Source organism: Ranitomeya variabilis, chromosome 4 (genome assembly GCF_051348905.1).
Source record: "Ranitomeya variabilis isolate aRanVar5 chromosome 4, aRanVar5.hap1, whole genome shotgun sequence".
In the NCBI taxonomy this organism is placed as follows: Eukaryota; Metazoa; Chordata; class Amphibia; order Anura; family Dendrobatidae; genus Ranitomeya; species Ranitomeya variabilis.
Window position 1 is genome coordinate 670,559,762 of NC_135235.1, and position 16,642 is coordinate 670,576,403.

General features: G+C 42.5%; 1 protein-coding gene across 3 annotated transcripts in view; it reads left to right on the top strand.

Moving 5' to 3' along the window:
• LOC143766289 (uncharacterized) overlaps positions 1–7,623 on the top strand; it is a 32,710-nt gene extending 25,087 nt beyond the window's left edge. For 2 of the 3 annotated variants that reach the window (XM_077253849.1, XM_077253851.1), the window contains one exon: positions 6,228–7,623. In XM_077253849.1, the coding sequence (XP_077109964.1) occupies positions 6,228–7,321 (1,094 nt within the window). In that variant the 3' untranslated portion in view covers positions 7,322–7,623. The remainder of the gene's footprint in view (positions 1–6,227) is intronic. The other variant, XM_077253850.1, reaches the window with a different exon arrangement.
• Positions 7,624–16,642: the final 9,019 nt, after the last annotated feature.

The window sequence follows — 16,642 nt, forward strand, 5'->3', positions numbered from 1 at the left end:
TGTGCATGTTATCATGCCAAAATCACCAGGGTATGTAAACTTTTGATCAGGGTCATTTGGATGTTTTGGGTTGTCATTATGATTTAAAAAGAGAAAACACAGTAGTTTGACAATAAATGGCTTCACCCAAAAACTAACCATGAGAGGAGAAAACGTTTTGGTGTCATCATTCATATTTTCTCAAAAAAAGGCCAAGAAAGCAAAAACTCTGCCGGGGTATCTAAACTTTTGAGCACAACTGTACATTCAAAAAGACAAATGGTATTCCTCCCCTTCCAAGCACTGCGGTGCACCCAAACATTTGTTTTCCTCCACATATTGGGAGGAATTGCACAACAAATTGCATGGAGCAATTTCTCCTGTTACACTTACGAAAATGCAAAATTTGGAGCTAAAAATGATTTATCCGGGAAAAATGCAATTTTTTTTATTCCACGGCTTAACGTTATAAACTTCTGTGAAGCACCTGGGGGTTCAAGGTGCTCAATACATATCTAGATAAGTTCCGTAAGGGGTCTTGTTTCCAAAATGGTGTCACTTGTGGGGGGTTTCCACTGTTTAGGCACATCAGGGGCTCTGCAAACACAACATAGCAACTGCTAATTATTCCAGCATATTTTACATTCAAAAAGTCAAATGGCGCTCCTTTCCTTCCGAGCCCTGCCGTGCGCCCAAACAGTAGATTTTGTTAAAGAAAAGTAATTGTTATTTTTTTTCTTCCACATTCGAAAAATTCCTGTGAAGCACCTGAAGGGTTAATAAACTTCTTGAATGTGGTTTTCAGTACCTTGAGGGGTGCAGATTTTAGAATGGTTTCATTTTGGGGTATTTTCTGTTATATAGGCCCCTCAGTCACTTCAAATGTTATGTGGTCCCGGAAAAAAAAGTTTTGCAAATTTTGTTGTAAAAATGAGAAATCGCTTGTCAACTTTTAACCCTTATAACTTTCTAACAAAAAAAAAATATTTCCAAAATTGCTGATGTAAAGTAGACATGTGGGACATGTTATTTATGAACTATTTTGTGCAATATGATTATCTGATTTTAGGACATAAAAATTTAAAGTTTGAACATTTTGACATTTTCACCAAATTTTCATTTTTTTAACAAATAAACGCAAGTCAAAAATGTTACCACTATCGTGAAGTACAATATGTCACAGGAAAACACTCTCAGAATCAACGACATCCGTTGAAGCATTCTAGAGTTATCACCTCATAAAGTGACACTGGTCGGAAATGGTAAAAATTGGCCTGTTCAGGAAGGTAAAAAGAGGCTTCGAGGTGAAGTGGTTAAATGAGCAGTGAGAGACAAGTGTGAATTTCTGTACGATAGCAGCTGATTTTCCTTTTACCCTGACATTTCAGTTTCTTTTAAAACTGACCACAGGATTGTGGTAAAATAGTAAAAAGATTACATCTGTGCCATGATATACAGGTGCTTCTCACAAAATTAGAATATTATCAAAAAGTTAATTTATTTCACTTCTTCAATACAAAAAGTGACACTTGTATAGAATCATTACAGAGTGATCTATTTCAAGTGTTTATTTCTGTTAATGTTGATGATTATGTCTTACAGGCAATGAAAACCCAAAAGTCATTATCTCAGTAAATTAGAATAATTAACAAAATACACCTTTAAAGGCTTCCTAAGCATTTAAAAATGTACCTTAGTCTATTTCAGTAGGCTCCACAATCATGCGGAAGACTACTGACTTGCCAGATGTCCAGAAGGCAGTCAATGACACACTCCACAAGGAGGGTAAGCCACAAAAGGTCATTGCTAAAGAAGCCGGCTGTTCACAGAGTGCTGTATCCAAGCATATTAATAGAAAGTTGAGTGGAAGGAAAAAGTGCGGCAGAAAAAGGTGCACAAGCAACTGGGATAACCGCTGCCTTGAAAAGATTGTTAAGAAAAGGCCATTAAAAAATTTGGGGGAGATTCACAAGGAGTGGACTGCTGCTGGAGTCATTGCTTCAAGAGCCACCACACACAGACGTATCCAGGACATGGGCTACAAGTGTTGCATTCCTTGTGTCAAGCCACTCATGACCAATAGACAATGCCAGAAGCTTCTTACCTGGGCCAAGGAGAAAAAGAACTGGACTGTTGCTCAGTGGTCCAAGGTCTTGTTTTCAGATGAAAGTAAATTTAGCATTTCATTTGGAATCAAGGTCCCAGAGTCTGGAGGAAGAGTGGAGAGGCCACAATCCAAGCTGCTTGAGGTCTAGTGTGAAGTCTCCACAATCAGTGATGGTTTGGGGAGCCATGCCATCTGCTGGTGTAGGTCCACTGTGTTTTATCAAGACCAAAGTCAGCGTAGCCATCTACCAGGAAATTTTAGAGCACTTCATGCTTCCCTCTGACGACAAGCTTTTTGGAGATGGAAATATCATTCTCCAGCAGAACTTGGCACCTGTCCACACCACCAAAAGTACCAATACCTGGTTTACAACCAACAGTATCACTGTGCTTGATTGGCCAGCAAACACACATGACCTTAACCCCATAGAGAATCTATGGGGCATTGTCAAGAGGAAGATGAGAGACACCAAACCCATCAATGCAGATGAGCTGGAGGCTGCTATCAAAACAACCTGGGCTTCCATAACACCTCAGCAGTGCCACAGGCTAATCGTCTCCATGCCACTCAGCATTGATGGCATAATTGATGCAAAAGGAGCCCAGACCAAGTATTGAGTGCATTTACTGAACATACATTTCAGTAGGCCAACATTTCAGATTTTTAAATTTTTTTAAGCTGGTGTTATAAAGTATTGTAATTTACTAAGATAATGACTTGGGTTTTCATTGGCTGTAAGCCATAATCATCAACATTAACATAAATAAACACTTGAAATAGATCACTTTGTTTGTAATGACTCTATATAATGAGTTTCACTTTTTGTATTGAAGAACTTTAAAATAAATTAACTCTTTGATGCTATTCTAATTTTGTGAGAAGCGCCTGTATCTCTAATCTGTGCGTGGCTGATGGCTGTAATATACATTTATTCACACCTGCAGAAGATATGTTTTACATGGTTCAAGCCCTGGTTTCATGGAGTCACTCTGCGACATAAATTTCATTGATTTCGATCCTAAGGAATTCCGATTACTGCACAATCTCTCCTGAAATGGGGAGCACTAATACTTTGTCTACTGTTCTTGTCAGGACTTAAGGTACGGTTACACTAAGTGACGCTGCAGCGATACAGACAACGATGCCGATCGCTGCAGCGTCGCTGTTTGGTCGCTGGAGAGCTGTCACACAGACCGCTCTCCAGCGACCAACGATGCCGAGGTCCCTGGGTAACCAGGGTAAACATCGGGTTGCTAAGCACAGGGCCGCACTTAGTAACCCGATGTTTACCCTGGTTACCAGTGTAAAATGTAAAAAAACAAACCGTACATACTCACCTTCGCGTCCCCCGGCGTCCGCTTCCCTGCACTGACTGTGAGTGCCGGCCCTAACAGCAGAGCGGTGACGTCACCGCTGTGCTGTGCTGTGCTTTCACTTTACGGCCGGGGCTCAGTCAGTGCAGGAAGCGGACGCCGGGGGTCGTGTGACAGACATGAGAGGGTGAGTATGTACTGTTTGTTTTTTTACATTTTACACTGGTAACCAGGGTAAACATCGGGTTACTAAGCGCGGCCCTGCGCTTAGTAACCTGATATTTACCCTGGTTACCATTGTAAAACATCGCTGGTATCGTTGCTTTTGCTGTCAAACACAACGATACACGGCGATCTGACGACCAAATAAAGTTCTGAACTTTAATCAACGACCAGTGATATCACAGCAGGATCCTGATCGCTGCTGCGTGTCAAACACAACGATATCGCTAGCCAGGACGCTGCAACGTCACGGATCTATCGTTTAGTGTGACGGTACCTTTAGGCTGCGTAACAGCAGCCCGTTCAACACATACGTTAAATGGGCTGCTGTAACGCAAGTGCCGACTTGGCACCATCGCTAGCGCAGATAGAGCATCTGCTAGCTCTATCTGCGCTAGCAGTGACGGACCCAGAAACGCTGCAGCCCGCGTCTCAGGGTCCGTCACTCAATGAAGGCACATCCCTAGCGCACGCCCATTGTGGACGTGCGCTAGTGATGCGTCCTACATAGGAATTAATGGCGGCCGTTAAGGACTACGTTACAACGCGTTTATGCCGCCGTGTAACGTAGTCTGTCTAACGGACGGGTTCAACGCAGTGTGAACCTAGCCTTATAGTAGCTGCAATGGTCCACCATAAATGAGTGCTACATTCTTTGTTGTTGAGGATGTAACATAGAATAAAAAAAATGCCTTTTTTTACAGGTTCATTCTGTATAATACTTATATTCTGGGGGATCAGGGTGCCTCACTTATGTGAGTCTGTAACTCCTTGGTAGTCTTTAATAAAAGGTCTCTATTTCCTCTTCCAAATGGCCGAGATCTCAATTTAGGACACCTCAGCTCTGCATTATTATAAAAAGTTTTCTTTAAATGTTTAATATTTATTCTAGAAACTCATCTGATAGAACATATTGGCCCTTATGATAGTTTGGATTGTCAAGGGCCATCATCGAGCCCCATACTCTAATTACCCCAAGAGGTTTCACCACTAGCTACTAATTTTTTCTCTGAATAAAACTGTTGAGTTTGCTTATGTCAGTAGATGTTATTATCTATATTCCCAGTTTTTGAGTGCAGTAGTTAGTGCCCCAAATACTCTGATTTAACCAGGATAATAGGAAATAAACCTTAAAAATGTTTTTCCAACTTGTCTTGAATCCGACATTACCCTATATACAGTTGTACACTAAAGTCTGGGCACATGGCAGTGTTAAGAAGGGAAGGAATGTTATTTAGATATTTGAATTCAGATCTTGCTGGAATAGTTTGCAGACACAATATATTGGGGGCACTGTTCATGGTCATGTGGCAGCTCAAAAGATGGGCACCATGAACAGGAATGGCACTATTGACTCCATTTTCCAGATACCCGGGGATTGTCTTAACTTTCAACCCTGCTACATGGCTTGGGCCACAGTGATACCTGCTGTTCTGTGGTGTGAGATTGCAAGAAGATTAGTCAGGTAGCCAGGTCAGAAACAGAAGGACAGAGAATATACAAAATCACAAGACACAATAGTATTCAGTAAATTGGTCAGTGTCACAACAGGAAACAAATACACAAGCTGGGAGCTGACCACAGAATACTGAACCAGAGGAGAACAAGGCTGTATCTGGCAGCTTCCAGCAATATGCTTCGAGTTTTAGTAGGGTGTAGTGCTTTCCAATTGGTATATGCAGGGAGTAGATTACTCCAGATGGACAGCACATACTCATACTGCCACACTGGATGGCACTACTGGTCCCGGGTACCCTAATCTTAGTGACTGGACAGAGCTTTTGATTGTGACATCTTCAATACCAGCGCTGCCTGCAGAATAAACAAGGCGTCTCCTGGTGACACAATCAGACGTCGCAGGAGCAGATCCCAGAGGAGATGGGGCACACCATTTGCAGAAGCACTAATATGACAAAATGGCAGAAAACCAGAGCAGTCGAAATCCCAAGATAGTGACTCCATTTTGGAAATTATAAGTCTCAGTGAATTAATCTTTAGGAGTACTAACTTTTGACTCTACAGCCATTTTCTGGAAATTAGTAAGCAGTGAATGTTGGACAGTGAAAATTGCACATTTGCCATTTTATTGCTCAACACATAGTGCCCAGATTGTGCTTCAAGAGGCACACATCACATAAATTTATTAGGTTCTTCTCACTATAGTAATGCCAAATACATGTATTCTAAATGTGGTTTGGACACACTGCAAGGTTCAGAAGTGAGGGGGAGATATGACTTTGGGTGAGCGGATTTTGCTGGATTAGTTTACAGAAGCTATGTTGCTTTTCAAGAGCCTTTCAGCCACTAATAATCTGGAGACATCTGTTTTACATTGACAGATGATGGACCTGAGTGCAGACTTGTTTTTTGTGAGATGAGTAGAAGTTTTTATTGGTATTATTTTTTCCTATTTAACATTTTTTTTGGTGCTCTACTGGTTCATCCTGTGAGGGTTTTCTATCAGACTGTGAACTGTCATTGTCTTTGTGAATAAATCAATATTTTTACATAACTTGTCATTTTTATAGACAGTTTAATTAGAAATGTTCAAAAATATAAAATTCAAAGATATTTTATTCAAAAATAATAATTGATTTTATTCTTAGCAGATGACTGTACCACAAGATCAGAGGGACAGCTGAAATCTTCAATTTTTAAATCAGGTGATCTTGAGATCCCACACAATACAATTGAAGTAAATGCCATTATTGCAGATATACCATCAACCCTTTACACCAAAGATCTGTCATGTGATACTTTGAAACAAGTGCTATCTTCTGATACATTACTGACTACTAAGGAAAATCAAAGTCATAAAAGAGGCATTAAAAAACAAACTGGTCCTAAAGCAAAGAAACCATTTTCACATGAATATGGAAATACTTTTTCCCTCGAAAAATCTTTTCTTAAACATCAAAAAGTTCACACAGCAGAGAATAGATTTTCTTGTTCCCAGTGTGGGAAATGTTTTAACCAGAAATCAAATTTTGTTAAGCACCAGATCCGTCACACAGGGAAGAAGCCTTTTTCATGTTCAGAATGTGGGAAATGTTTTACAGATAAATCAAATCTTATCACACATCAGAGAATTCACACAGGGGAGAAGCCTTTTTCATGTTCAGAATGTGGGAAATGTTTTAACTATAAATCACATTTTGTTAACCACCAGAGAACTCACACAGGGGAGAAGCCTTTTTCATGTTCAGAATGTGAGAAATGTTTTAACCAGAAATCAGATTTAGTTAAGCACCAGAGAATTCACACAGGGGAGAAGCCCTTTTCATGTTCAGAATGTGGGAAATGTTTTAACTGTAAACCAGATTTGGTTAAGCACCAGAGATCCCACACAGGGGAGAAGCCTTTTTCATGTTCAGAATGTGGGAAATGTTTTAAACAGAATGCTCATCTGGATAACCACAAGAGAATTCACACAGGGAAGAAGCCATTTTCGTGTTCAAAATGTGGGAAATGTTTTAAACAGAAAGCTCATCTTGATAACCACCAGAGAACCCACACAGGGAAGAAGCCATTTTCTTGTTCAGAATGTGCAAAATGTTTTACAGATAAATCGAATCTTATCAAACATCAGAGAATTCACACAGGGGAGAAGCCTTTTTCATGTTCAGAATGTGCAAAATGTTTTACAGATAAATCAAATCTTATCAAACATCATAAAACTCACACAGGGGTGACTTGGTAGAGCTCCCCCCCCCCACTTCCCTTTTCCTTCTAGTCTATTATTTGTTTTTGCATTATTGATACTTTCTTGGGTATCCCTCATAGACTGCATAACATAACTAAGGTTACCTTTGTCATTTTCAAAAATAACAATCTCAATCTAAAACTTCAAACTACATTAGCCATGATTGTAATAACTGTGAAGTCTATATGTCATAATTGATTCTACCAATGCTGATAGGTTGTTGTTTTGTTTTATATTGTTGTTTCTGTAATATTTTCAATACAAATTTATATTAAAAAAAAAAACTCACACGGGGAGAATCCTTTTTCCTGTTCAGAATGTGGAAAATGTTTTGTGCAGAAATCATCTCTTCAGAGTCACCAGAGAAGTCATACTGATGAGAAGCCTTTTTCATGTTCTTAATGTGGGAAATGTTTTAACTGAAAATTGTATCTTGTTAAATGGGTTATCCACTTCTAGGGCAACCCCTTTTCATTCCTCATGTTTGGCGTTGTTAAAATAAAAATACACACCTCCCATTCTGGCATTATTCCATTGGTGCTGCAACTCACATTCCCGTGGCTCACATAGAGTTATTACATCACACAAGCACTGCTCCCAATCAGTGCCGGCTTCACTGTCCCCCGTCTTCAGACTTTTTGAACATCAATTGAAGCCACATGGCCTGGATATAGCACCAAGAGAACGCACACACAGAGCACTCTCTGCAGAGAATTATAAGCAATTTACAGCCTCCATCGTGAAATCTGATATAGGAAACAAAGACAAGATCAGAGTTTAATCTGAGGTCCTCCACCTCCATCAGCATGTCTGGTATGCAGTATTTCTTATTGAAGGACTCATCTTCCCACTCCCACACCATTATTGCCTCACCTCAGCTTGGAAAAAGTAGCAGTCTTAACCCTTATGATGCCAGACAGCTCAAGTCTGTAGGTCCTGCACAGACTTCTCTCTTAATGATGTCCTTACTAGAGATGAGCGAATATTTCAATATTCGGTTTGAGTTACGTTCACCGAATTTGCAAATATTCGACGATTAATTTGGCGAATATTCACCGAACATTACCGAATGCCATTATAGGCACTGGGAGGCAAAAACAAATGCATGCACAACACCTTAGAACAGCCCCAAATGCTGCCAAAACGCATGAAATGAGGGACAGACACCAGGAAAGTGGCCTCAATTCACCCACCGTAGAAACTGCAGCATGGAACTGCAGCAATCAGCCAGGCGTGAGGTACTGGGGTCTGGGACAGCATTTACAGCTTTCCAATGAACGTCCCAGTAACACGAAGTGGGTGAGGGATCGGTGTAGGGGTCCTTTGCTGGGAGCCCTGATAACATAAAACACCTCTACTTGCTTTCATGCGGAGCAACACTCTTTAGCCCAAACAAGTCTCTTCTGCTTGTTGCCTGTCCTTAGCAGTGGTTTCCTAGCAGCTATTTTACCATGAAGGCCTGCTGTACAAAGTCTCCTCTTAACAGTTGTTGTAGGGATGTGTCTGCTGCTAGAACTCTGTGTGGCATTGACCTGGTCTCTAATCTGAGCTGCTGTTAACCTGCGACTTCTGAGGCTCGTGACTCGGATAAACTTATCCTCAGAAGCAGAGGTGACTCTTGGTCTTCCTTTCCTGGGGCAGTCCCCATGTGAGCCAGTTTCTTTGCAGCGCTTGATGGTTTTTGCCACTGCACTTGGGGACACTTTCAAAGTTTGCCCAATTTTTCAGACTGACTGACCTTCATTTCTTAAAGTAATGATGGCCACTCGTTTTTCTTTACTTAGCTGCTTTTTTCTTCCCATAATACAAATTCTAACAGTCTATGCAGTAGGACTATCCGCTGTGTATCCACCAGACTTCTGCACAACACGACTGATGGTCCCAACACCATTTATAAGGCAAGAAATCCCACTTATTAAACCTGACAGTGCACACCTATGAAGTGAAAACCATTCCCGGTGACTACCTCTTGAAGCTCATCAAGAGAATGCTAAGAGTGTGCAAAGCAATCATCAAAGCAAAAGGTGGCTACTTTGAAGAACCTAGAATATAAGAAATAATTTCCGTTGTTTCACACTTTTTTGTTAAGTATATAATTCCACATGTGTTAATTCATAGTTTTGATGCCTTCAGTGTGAATGTACAATTTTCATAGTCATGAAAATAGAGAAAAATCTTTAAATGAGGTGTGTCCAAACTTTTGGTCTGTACTGTGTGTGTGTATATATATATATATATATATATATATATATATATATATATATATATATATATATATATATATACACTCACCGGCCACTTTATTAGGTACACCATGCTAGTAACGGGTTGGACCCCCTTTTGCCTTCAGAACTGCCTCAATTCTTCGTGGCATAGATTCAACAAGGTGCTGGAAGCATTCCTCAGAGATTTTGGTCCATATTGACATGATGGCATCACACAGTTGCCGCAGATTTGTCAGCTGCACATCCCAAAGATGCTCCATACAAGGCAGGATGGATCCATGCTTTCATGTTGTTTACGCCAAATTCTGACCCTACCATCCGAATGTCGCAGCAGAAATCGAGACTCATCAGACCAAGCAACGTTTTTCCAATCTTCTACTGTCCAATTTCGATGAGCTTGTACAAATTGTAGCCTCAGTTTCCTGTTCTTAGCTGAAAGGAGTGGTACCCGGTGTGGTCTTCTGCTGCTGTAGCCCATCTGCCTCAAAGTTCGACGCACTGTGCGTTCAGAGATGCTCTTAGGCCTACCTTGGTTGTAACGGGTGGCGATTTGAGTCACTGTTGCCTTTCTATCAGCTCGAACCAGTCTGCCCATTCTCCTCTGACCTCTGGCATCAACAAGGCATTTCCGCCCACAGAACTGCCGCTCACTGGATTTTTTTTCTTTTTCGGACCATTCTCTGTAAACCCTAGAGATGGTTGTGCGTGAAAACCCCAGTAGATCAGCAGTTTCTGAAATACTCAGACCAGCCCTTCTGGCACCAACAACCATGCCACGTTCAAAGGCACTCAAATCACCTTTCTTCCCCATACTGATGCTCGGTTTGAACTGCAGGAGATTGTCTTGACCATGTCTACATGCCTAAATGCACTGAGTTGCCGCCATGTGATTGGCTGATTAGAAATTAAGTGTTAACAAGAAGTTGGACAGGTGTACCTAATAAAGTGGCCGGTGAGTGTATATATATATATATATTTTATTTATATAGCGCCAACATATTCCGCAGCGCTATATATATATATATATATATACCGTATTTTCCGGCGTATAAGACGACTGGGCGTATAAGACGACCCCCCAACTTTACCAGTTAAAAAATAAAATCTTCTTAAAAGTTGGGGGTCTTCTTATACACCGTATGTCGTCTTATAGGGCCGGTGAATATGTGCCTTTTGGGGGGGGGGGGGGGGAGTGATCCTGATGAGGACGAGGGGGCGTCTCACAGAAAGTGAGTATCCCCCATTACCTTATCATAGCGCTGCAGCGTGGGGTCTCTGTGCTGGGAGCGGCGGCTGCTGTGCTGTGGCGGCTCCTCTTCTGCAGTGTGGGGCCTCTGGTGCTGTGGGGCAGTGGCGGCGGCGTATCTTCATGCAGTCGGGGCTCCTCCGGCATCTCAGCCTGGAAGCCCCGCCGGCAACTCCATCGGTACAATGCGGTCAGGTGGCCTCCGGGAAGATGGCCGCTGCTCAGATTCAGATCTCGTCCCGAGATCTCGGGAGACGAGATCTGAATCTGAGCAGCGGCCATTTTCCCGGAGGCAGCTCAATAGGTGCGATGCGGTGGCCCGGCCGCTGGGGGCTGTGCATGCTCAGATTCAGATCTCGTCCCGAAATCTCGGGACACGAGATCTGAATCTAAGCAGCGGCCATTTTCCCGGAGGCCAGCGCATTACACCGATGGAGTTGCCGGCGGGGCTTCTAGGCTTTGAGATGCCGGAGGAGCCCCGACTGCATGAAGATACGCCACCGCCGCCACCGCCCCACAGCACCAGAGGCCCCACACTGCAGAAGAGGAGCCGCCACAGCACAGCACAGCAGCCGCCGCTCCCAGCACAGAGACCCCACGCTGCAGCGCTATGATAAGGTAATGGGGGATACTCACTTTCCTGTGAGACGCCCCCTCGTCGTCATCAGGATCACTCCCCCCCCCACCCACCATATACACCCGGCGTACAAGGCGATTCCCGGCGTACAAGACGACCCCCGACTTTTAAGAAGATTTTCAGGGGTTAAAAAGTCGTCTTGTACGCCGGAAAATACGGTATATATATATATATATATATATATATATATATATATATATATATATATATATATATATATATATATATATATATACAGTTAGGTCCATATATATTTGGACAGAGACAACATTTTTCTAATTTTGGTTATAGACATTACCACAATGAATTTTAAACAAAACAATTCAGATGCAGTTGAAGATCAGACTTTCAGCTTTCATTTGAGGGTATCCACGTTAAAATTGGATGAAGGGTTTAGGAGTTTCAGCTCCTTAACATGTGCCACCCTGTTTTTAAAGGGACCAAAAGTAATTGGACAGATTCAATAATTTTAAATAAAATGTTACTTTTTAGTACTTGGTTGAAAACCCTTTGTTGGCCATGACTGCCTGAAGTCTTGAACTCATGGACATCACCAGACACTGTGTTTCCTCCTTTTTGATGCTCTGCCTGGCCTTCACTGCTGCGGTTTTCAGTTGCTGTTTGTTTGTGGACCTTTCTGTCAGAAGTTTAGTCTTTAACAAGAGAAAAGCATGCTCAATTGGGTTGAGATCAGGTGACTGATTTGGCCATTCAAGAATATTCCACTTCTTTGCTTTAATAAACTCCTGGGTTTCTTTGGCTTTATATTTTGGGTCATTGTCCATCTGTAGTATGAAAGACGACCGATCAGTTTTGCTGCATTTGGCTGGATCTGAGCACACAGTATGTCTCTGAATACCTCAGAATTCATTCGGCTGCTTCTGTCCTGTGTCACATCATCAATAAACACTAGTGACCTAGTGTCACTGGCAGCCATGCATGCCCAAGCCATCACACTGCCTCCGCCGTGTTTTACAGATGATGTGGTATGCTTTCGATCATGAGCTGTACCACGCCTTTGCCATACTTTTCTCTTTCCATCATTCTGGTAGAGGTTGATCTTGGTTTCATCTGTCCAAAGAATGTTCTTCCAGAACTGTGCTGGCTTTTTTAGATGTTTTTTAGCAAAGTCCAGTCTAGCCTTTTTATTCGTGATGCTTATGAGTGGCTTGCACCGTGCAGTGAAGCCTCTGTATTTACTTTCATGCAGTCTTCTCTTTATGGTAGATTTGGATATTGATGTGCCTACCTCCTGGAGAGTGTTGTTCACTTGGTTGGCTGTTGTGAAGGGGTTTCTCTTCACCATGGAGATTATTCTATGATCATCCACCACTGTTGTCTTCCGTGGGCGCCCAGGTCTTTTTGCATTGATGAGTTCACCAGTGCTTTCTTTCTCAAGATGTACCAAACTGTAGATTTTGCCACTCTAAATATTGTAGCAATTTCTCGGATGGGTTTTTTCTGGTTTTGCAGCTTATGGATGGCTTGTTTCACCTGCATGGAGAGCTCCTTTGACCGCATGTTTACTTCACAGCATAACCTTCCAAATGCAAGCACCACACCTCAAATCAACTCCAGGCCTTTTATCTGCTTAATTGAGAATGACATAACGAAGGGATTGCCCACACCTGTCCATGAAATAGCTTTGGAGTCAATTGTCCAATTACTTTTGGTCCCTTTAAAAACTGGGTGGCACATGTTAAGGAGTCGAAACTCCTAAACCCTTCATCCAATTTTAATGTGGATACCCTCAAATGAAAGCTGAAAGTCTGAACTTCAACTGTATCTGAATTATTTTGTTTAAAATTTATTGTGGTAATGTCTATAACCAAAATTAGAAAAATGTTGTCTCTGTCCAAATATATATGGACCTAACTGTATATATATTCACATATATACAGCCACACACATACATGTATATATATTATATAGTCTCCTTTATTGTTTATATTGCCGTCCCTTATTATACAGTGCCCTCTCTTGTACAGTACCGTCCCTTACATATTGGATTATATAGAGCCCTGTTTTGTATTACATACCATCCTGTCTTGTTAGATGTATAATGCAATGATGACTGTTGGAGCATGGGAAAGCTTTTCTAATGAGTCTACTGGTCATCGGCTCCTCTATCAGCAGTCGTTTTATATCTAAAAAGAGAGGGGACTATGTAATAAAAGAGGGTGCTGTGAATAACAGAAATAACAAGAATACACTAAGTAAAAGACAGTACTGTACATAACAGCAGAGGAATCTATATAATAAGGGATGGTACCATATATAACTAGGGAGGATGGTATGTAATAAGGGACAATGTTATACATATTAAAAGAGGAAGCTATGTAACTAAGGATGGTGTTATACAGAATTAGTGAGTACACTATATACTAAGGGACTGTGCTCTATATAATACAATATAATATACAGTCATGGACAAAAATTTTGAGAATGAGACAAATATTAATTTTTCCAAAGTCTACTGCTTCATTTTTTCTAATGGCAATTTGCATATACTCCTGAATGTCAGAGTGATCAGCTTAACAGCAATTACTGTACTTGCAAAGTCAATATTTGCCCAGGAAATGAACTTTAACCCCCAAAACACATTTCAACATCATTGCAGTCCTGCCTTAAAAGGAGCAGCTAACATCGTTTTAGTGACTGATCCATTAACACAGGTGTGGGTGTTGATGAGGACAGGGCTGGCAATCAATCAGTCATGATTAAGTAAGAATGACATCACTGACACTTTAAAAGGAGTCTGGCGCTTGGTATCATTGTTTCTCTTCAGTTAACCATGGTTATCTCTAAAGAAACACGTGCAGCCATCATTGCACTGCACAAAAATGGCCTAACAGGGAAGAGTATCGCAGCTACAAAGATTGCACCTCAGTCAACAATCTATCGCATCATCAAGAACTTCAAGGAGAGAGCTTCCATTGTTGTCAAAAAGGCTCCAGGGCGCCCAAGAAAGACCAGCAAGCGCCAGGACCGTATCTTAAAACTTTCAGCTGCGGGATCGGACTACCAGCAGTGCCGAGCTTGCTCAGGAATGGCAGCAGGCTGGTGTGAGTGCTTCTGCACGCACTGTGAGGCGGAGACTCTTTGAGCAAGGCCTGGTTTCAAGGAGGGCAGCAAAGAAGCCACTTCTCTCCAGAAAAAAACATCAGGGACCGACTGATATTCTGCAAAAGGTACAGGGAGTGGACTGCTGAGGACTGGGGCAAAGTCATTTTCTCTGATGAATCCCCTTTTCGATTGTTTGGGACATCTGGAAAACAGCTTATTCGGAGAAGAAGAGGTGAGCGCTACCACCAGTCTTGTCTCATGCCAACTGTAAAGCATCCTGAAACCATTCATGTGTGGGGTTGCTTCTCAGCCAAGGGAATCGGCTCACTCACAGTCTTGCCTAAAAACACAGCCATGAATAAAGAATGGTACCAGAATGTCCTCCAAGAGCAACTTCTCCCAACCGTCCAAGAGCAGTTCGGTGCCCAACAATGCCTTTTCCAGCATGATGGAGCACCTTGCCATAAAGCAAAGGTGATAACTAAATGGCTCATGGAACAAAACATAGAGATTTTGGGTCCATGGCCTGGAAACTCCCCAGATCTTAATCCCATTGAGAACTTGTAGTCAATCATCAAGAGACGGGTGGACAAACAAAAACCAACAAATTCTGGCAAAATGTAAGCATTAATTATGCAAGAATGGACTGCTATCAGTCAGGATTTGGTCCAGAAGTTGATTAAGAGCATGCCAGGGAGAATTGCAGAGGTCTTGAAGAAGAAGGGTCAACACTGCAAATATTGACTTGCTGCATTAACTCATTTTAACTGTCAATATAACCTATTGGTACTCATAATATGATTTCAATTGTATTTCTGTATGTGATATAAACATCAGACAAACACTAGTAAAAACCAGAGGGCAGCAGATCATGTGGAAATATAATTTTGGTGTCATTCTCAAAACTTTTGTCCATGACTGTACTAAGGGACTGTGTTATACATAATAAGTAAATACACTCTATACTAAGGGACTGTGTTAGACATAATAATCGATAATAATGTCTTTCACCACCTGCCCCGCTTCCTGTCCATTATAAGTCCCCCTTCCTCTCATCCCAATCCCCCACACCCCTCATTGTCCTCCCCCCGCATCCCATTAATGTCCTTTCCCCACCCCATCATTGCTCTCTTCACCACCTCCATCATTGCCTTCACCACCACTATCATTACTTTCTCCCTCACCACCCCATATCATTGCCCATTCCATCACCTCCATCATTTCCTCCTCCCCATCATTGTCTTTTCCCCCACCACTCCCATCATTGCCCATTCCGCCACCTCCATCATTTCCTCCTCCCCCACATCACCCATTATTGCCCTTTTCACCACCACCATCATTGTCCTTTCCACCACCATCATTGCATTCTCCCCCACCACCCCATCATTATTCTTTCCACCACCTCTATCATTGCTTTTCCCCCACCACCCAATCATTGTCCTTTCCACCATATCCATCATTTCCTCTTCCCCACCATCCCCATCATTGCCCTTTCCACCACATCCATCATTTCCTCACCCTCCACCCCCCAATATTGCCCTTTCCACCACCCCCACCATTGCCTTCTCCCCCCATGATCATTGCCCATTCCACCACCTCCATCATTTCCTAATCCCCCATCATCCCAATCGTTGCCCATTCAACCACCTCCATCATTTCCTCCTCCCCCACCATCCTTGCCCATTCCTCCACTTCCATCATTTCCTCCTCCTCCACCATCCCCATCATTGCCCTTTCCATTACCCCATCATTGCCTTCTCCACATCAGCCCCATCATTGCCTTTTCCACCACATCCATCATTTCCTAGTCCCACGCCATCCCCATCCTTGCCCATTCCAACACTTGAATCATTTCCTCCTCCCCACCATCCCCATCATTTCCCTCTCCATCACCCCATCATTACCTTCTCCCCATCATTGCCCTCTCCTTCCCCTACACACACACAGACAGCACCATTCACCTCTCTGCACATTGCCCCGCAGTGCTACGCATGCACGCACACACACACACACACAGCACCTCTCACCTCTCCGCATGCTCTGCCACAGCATCACCGTCGCCTTCCTCTGGCACAGCCAGCCACTGAATGATGACGCATCCAGCGGCGCTGCTGTCTGTGTGAGGAAGCGCGGGCAGGAAACAG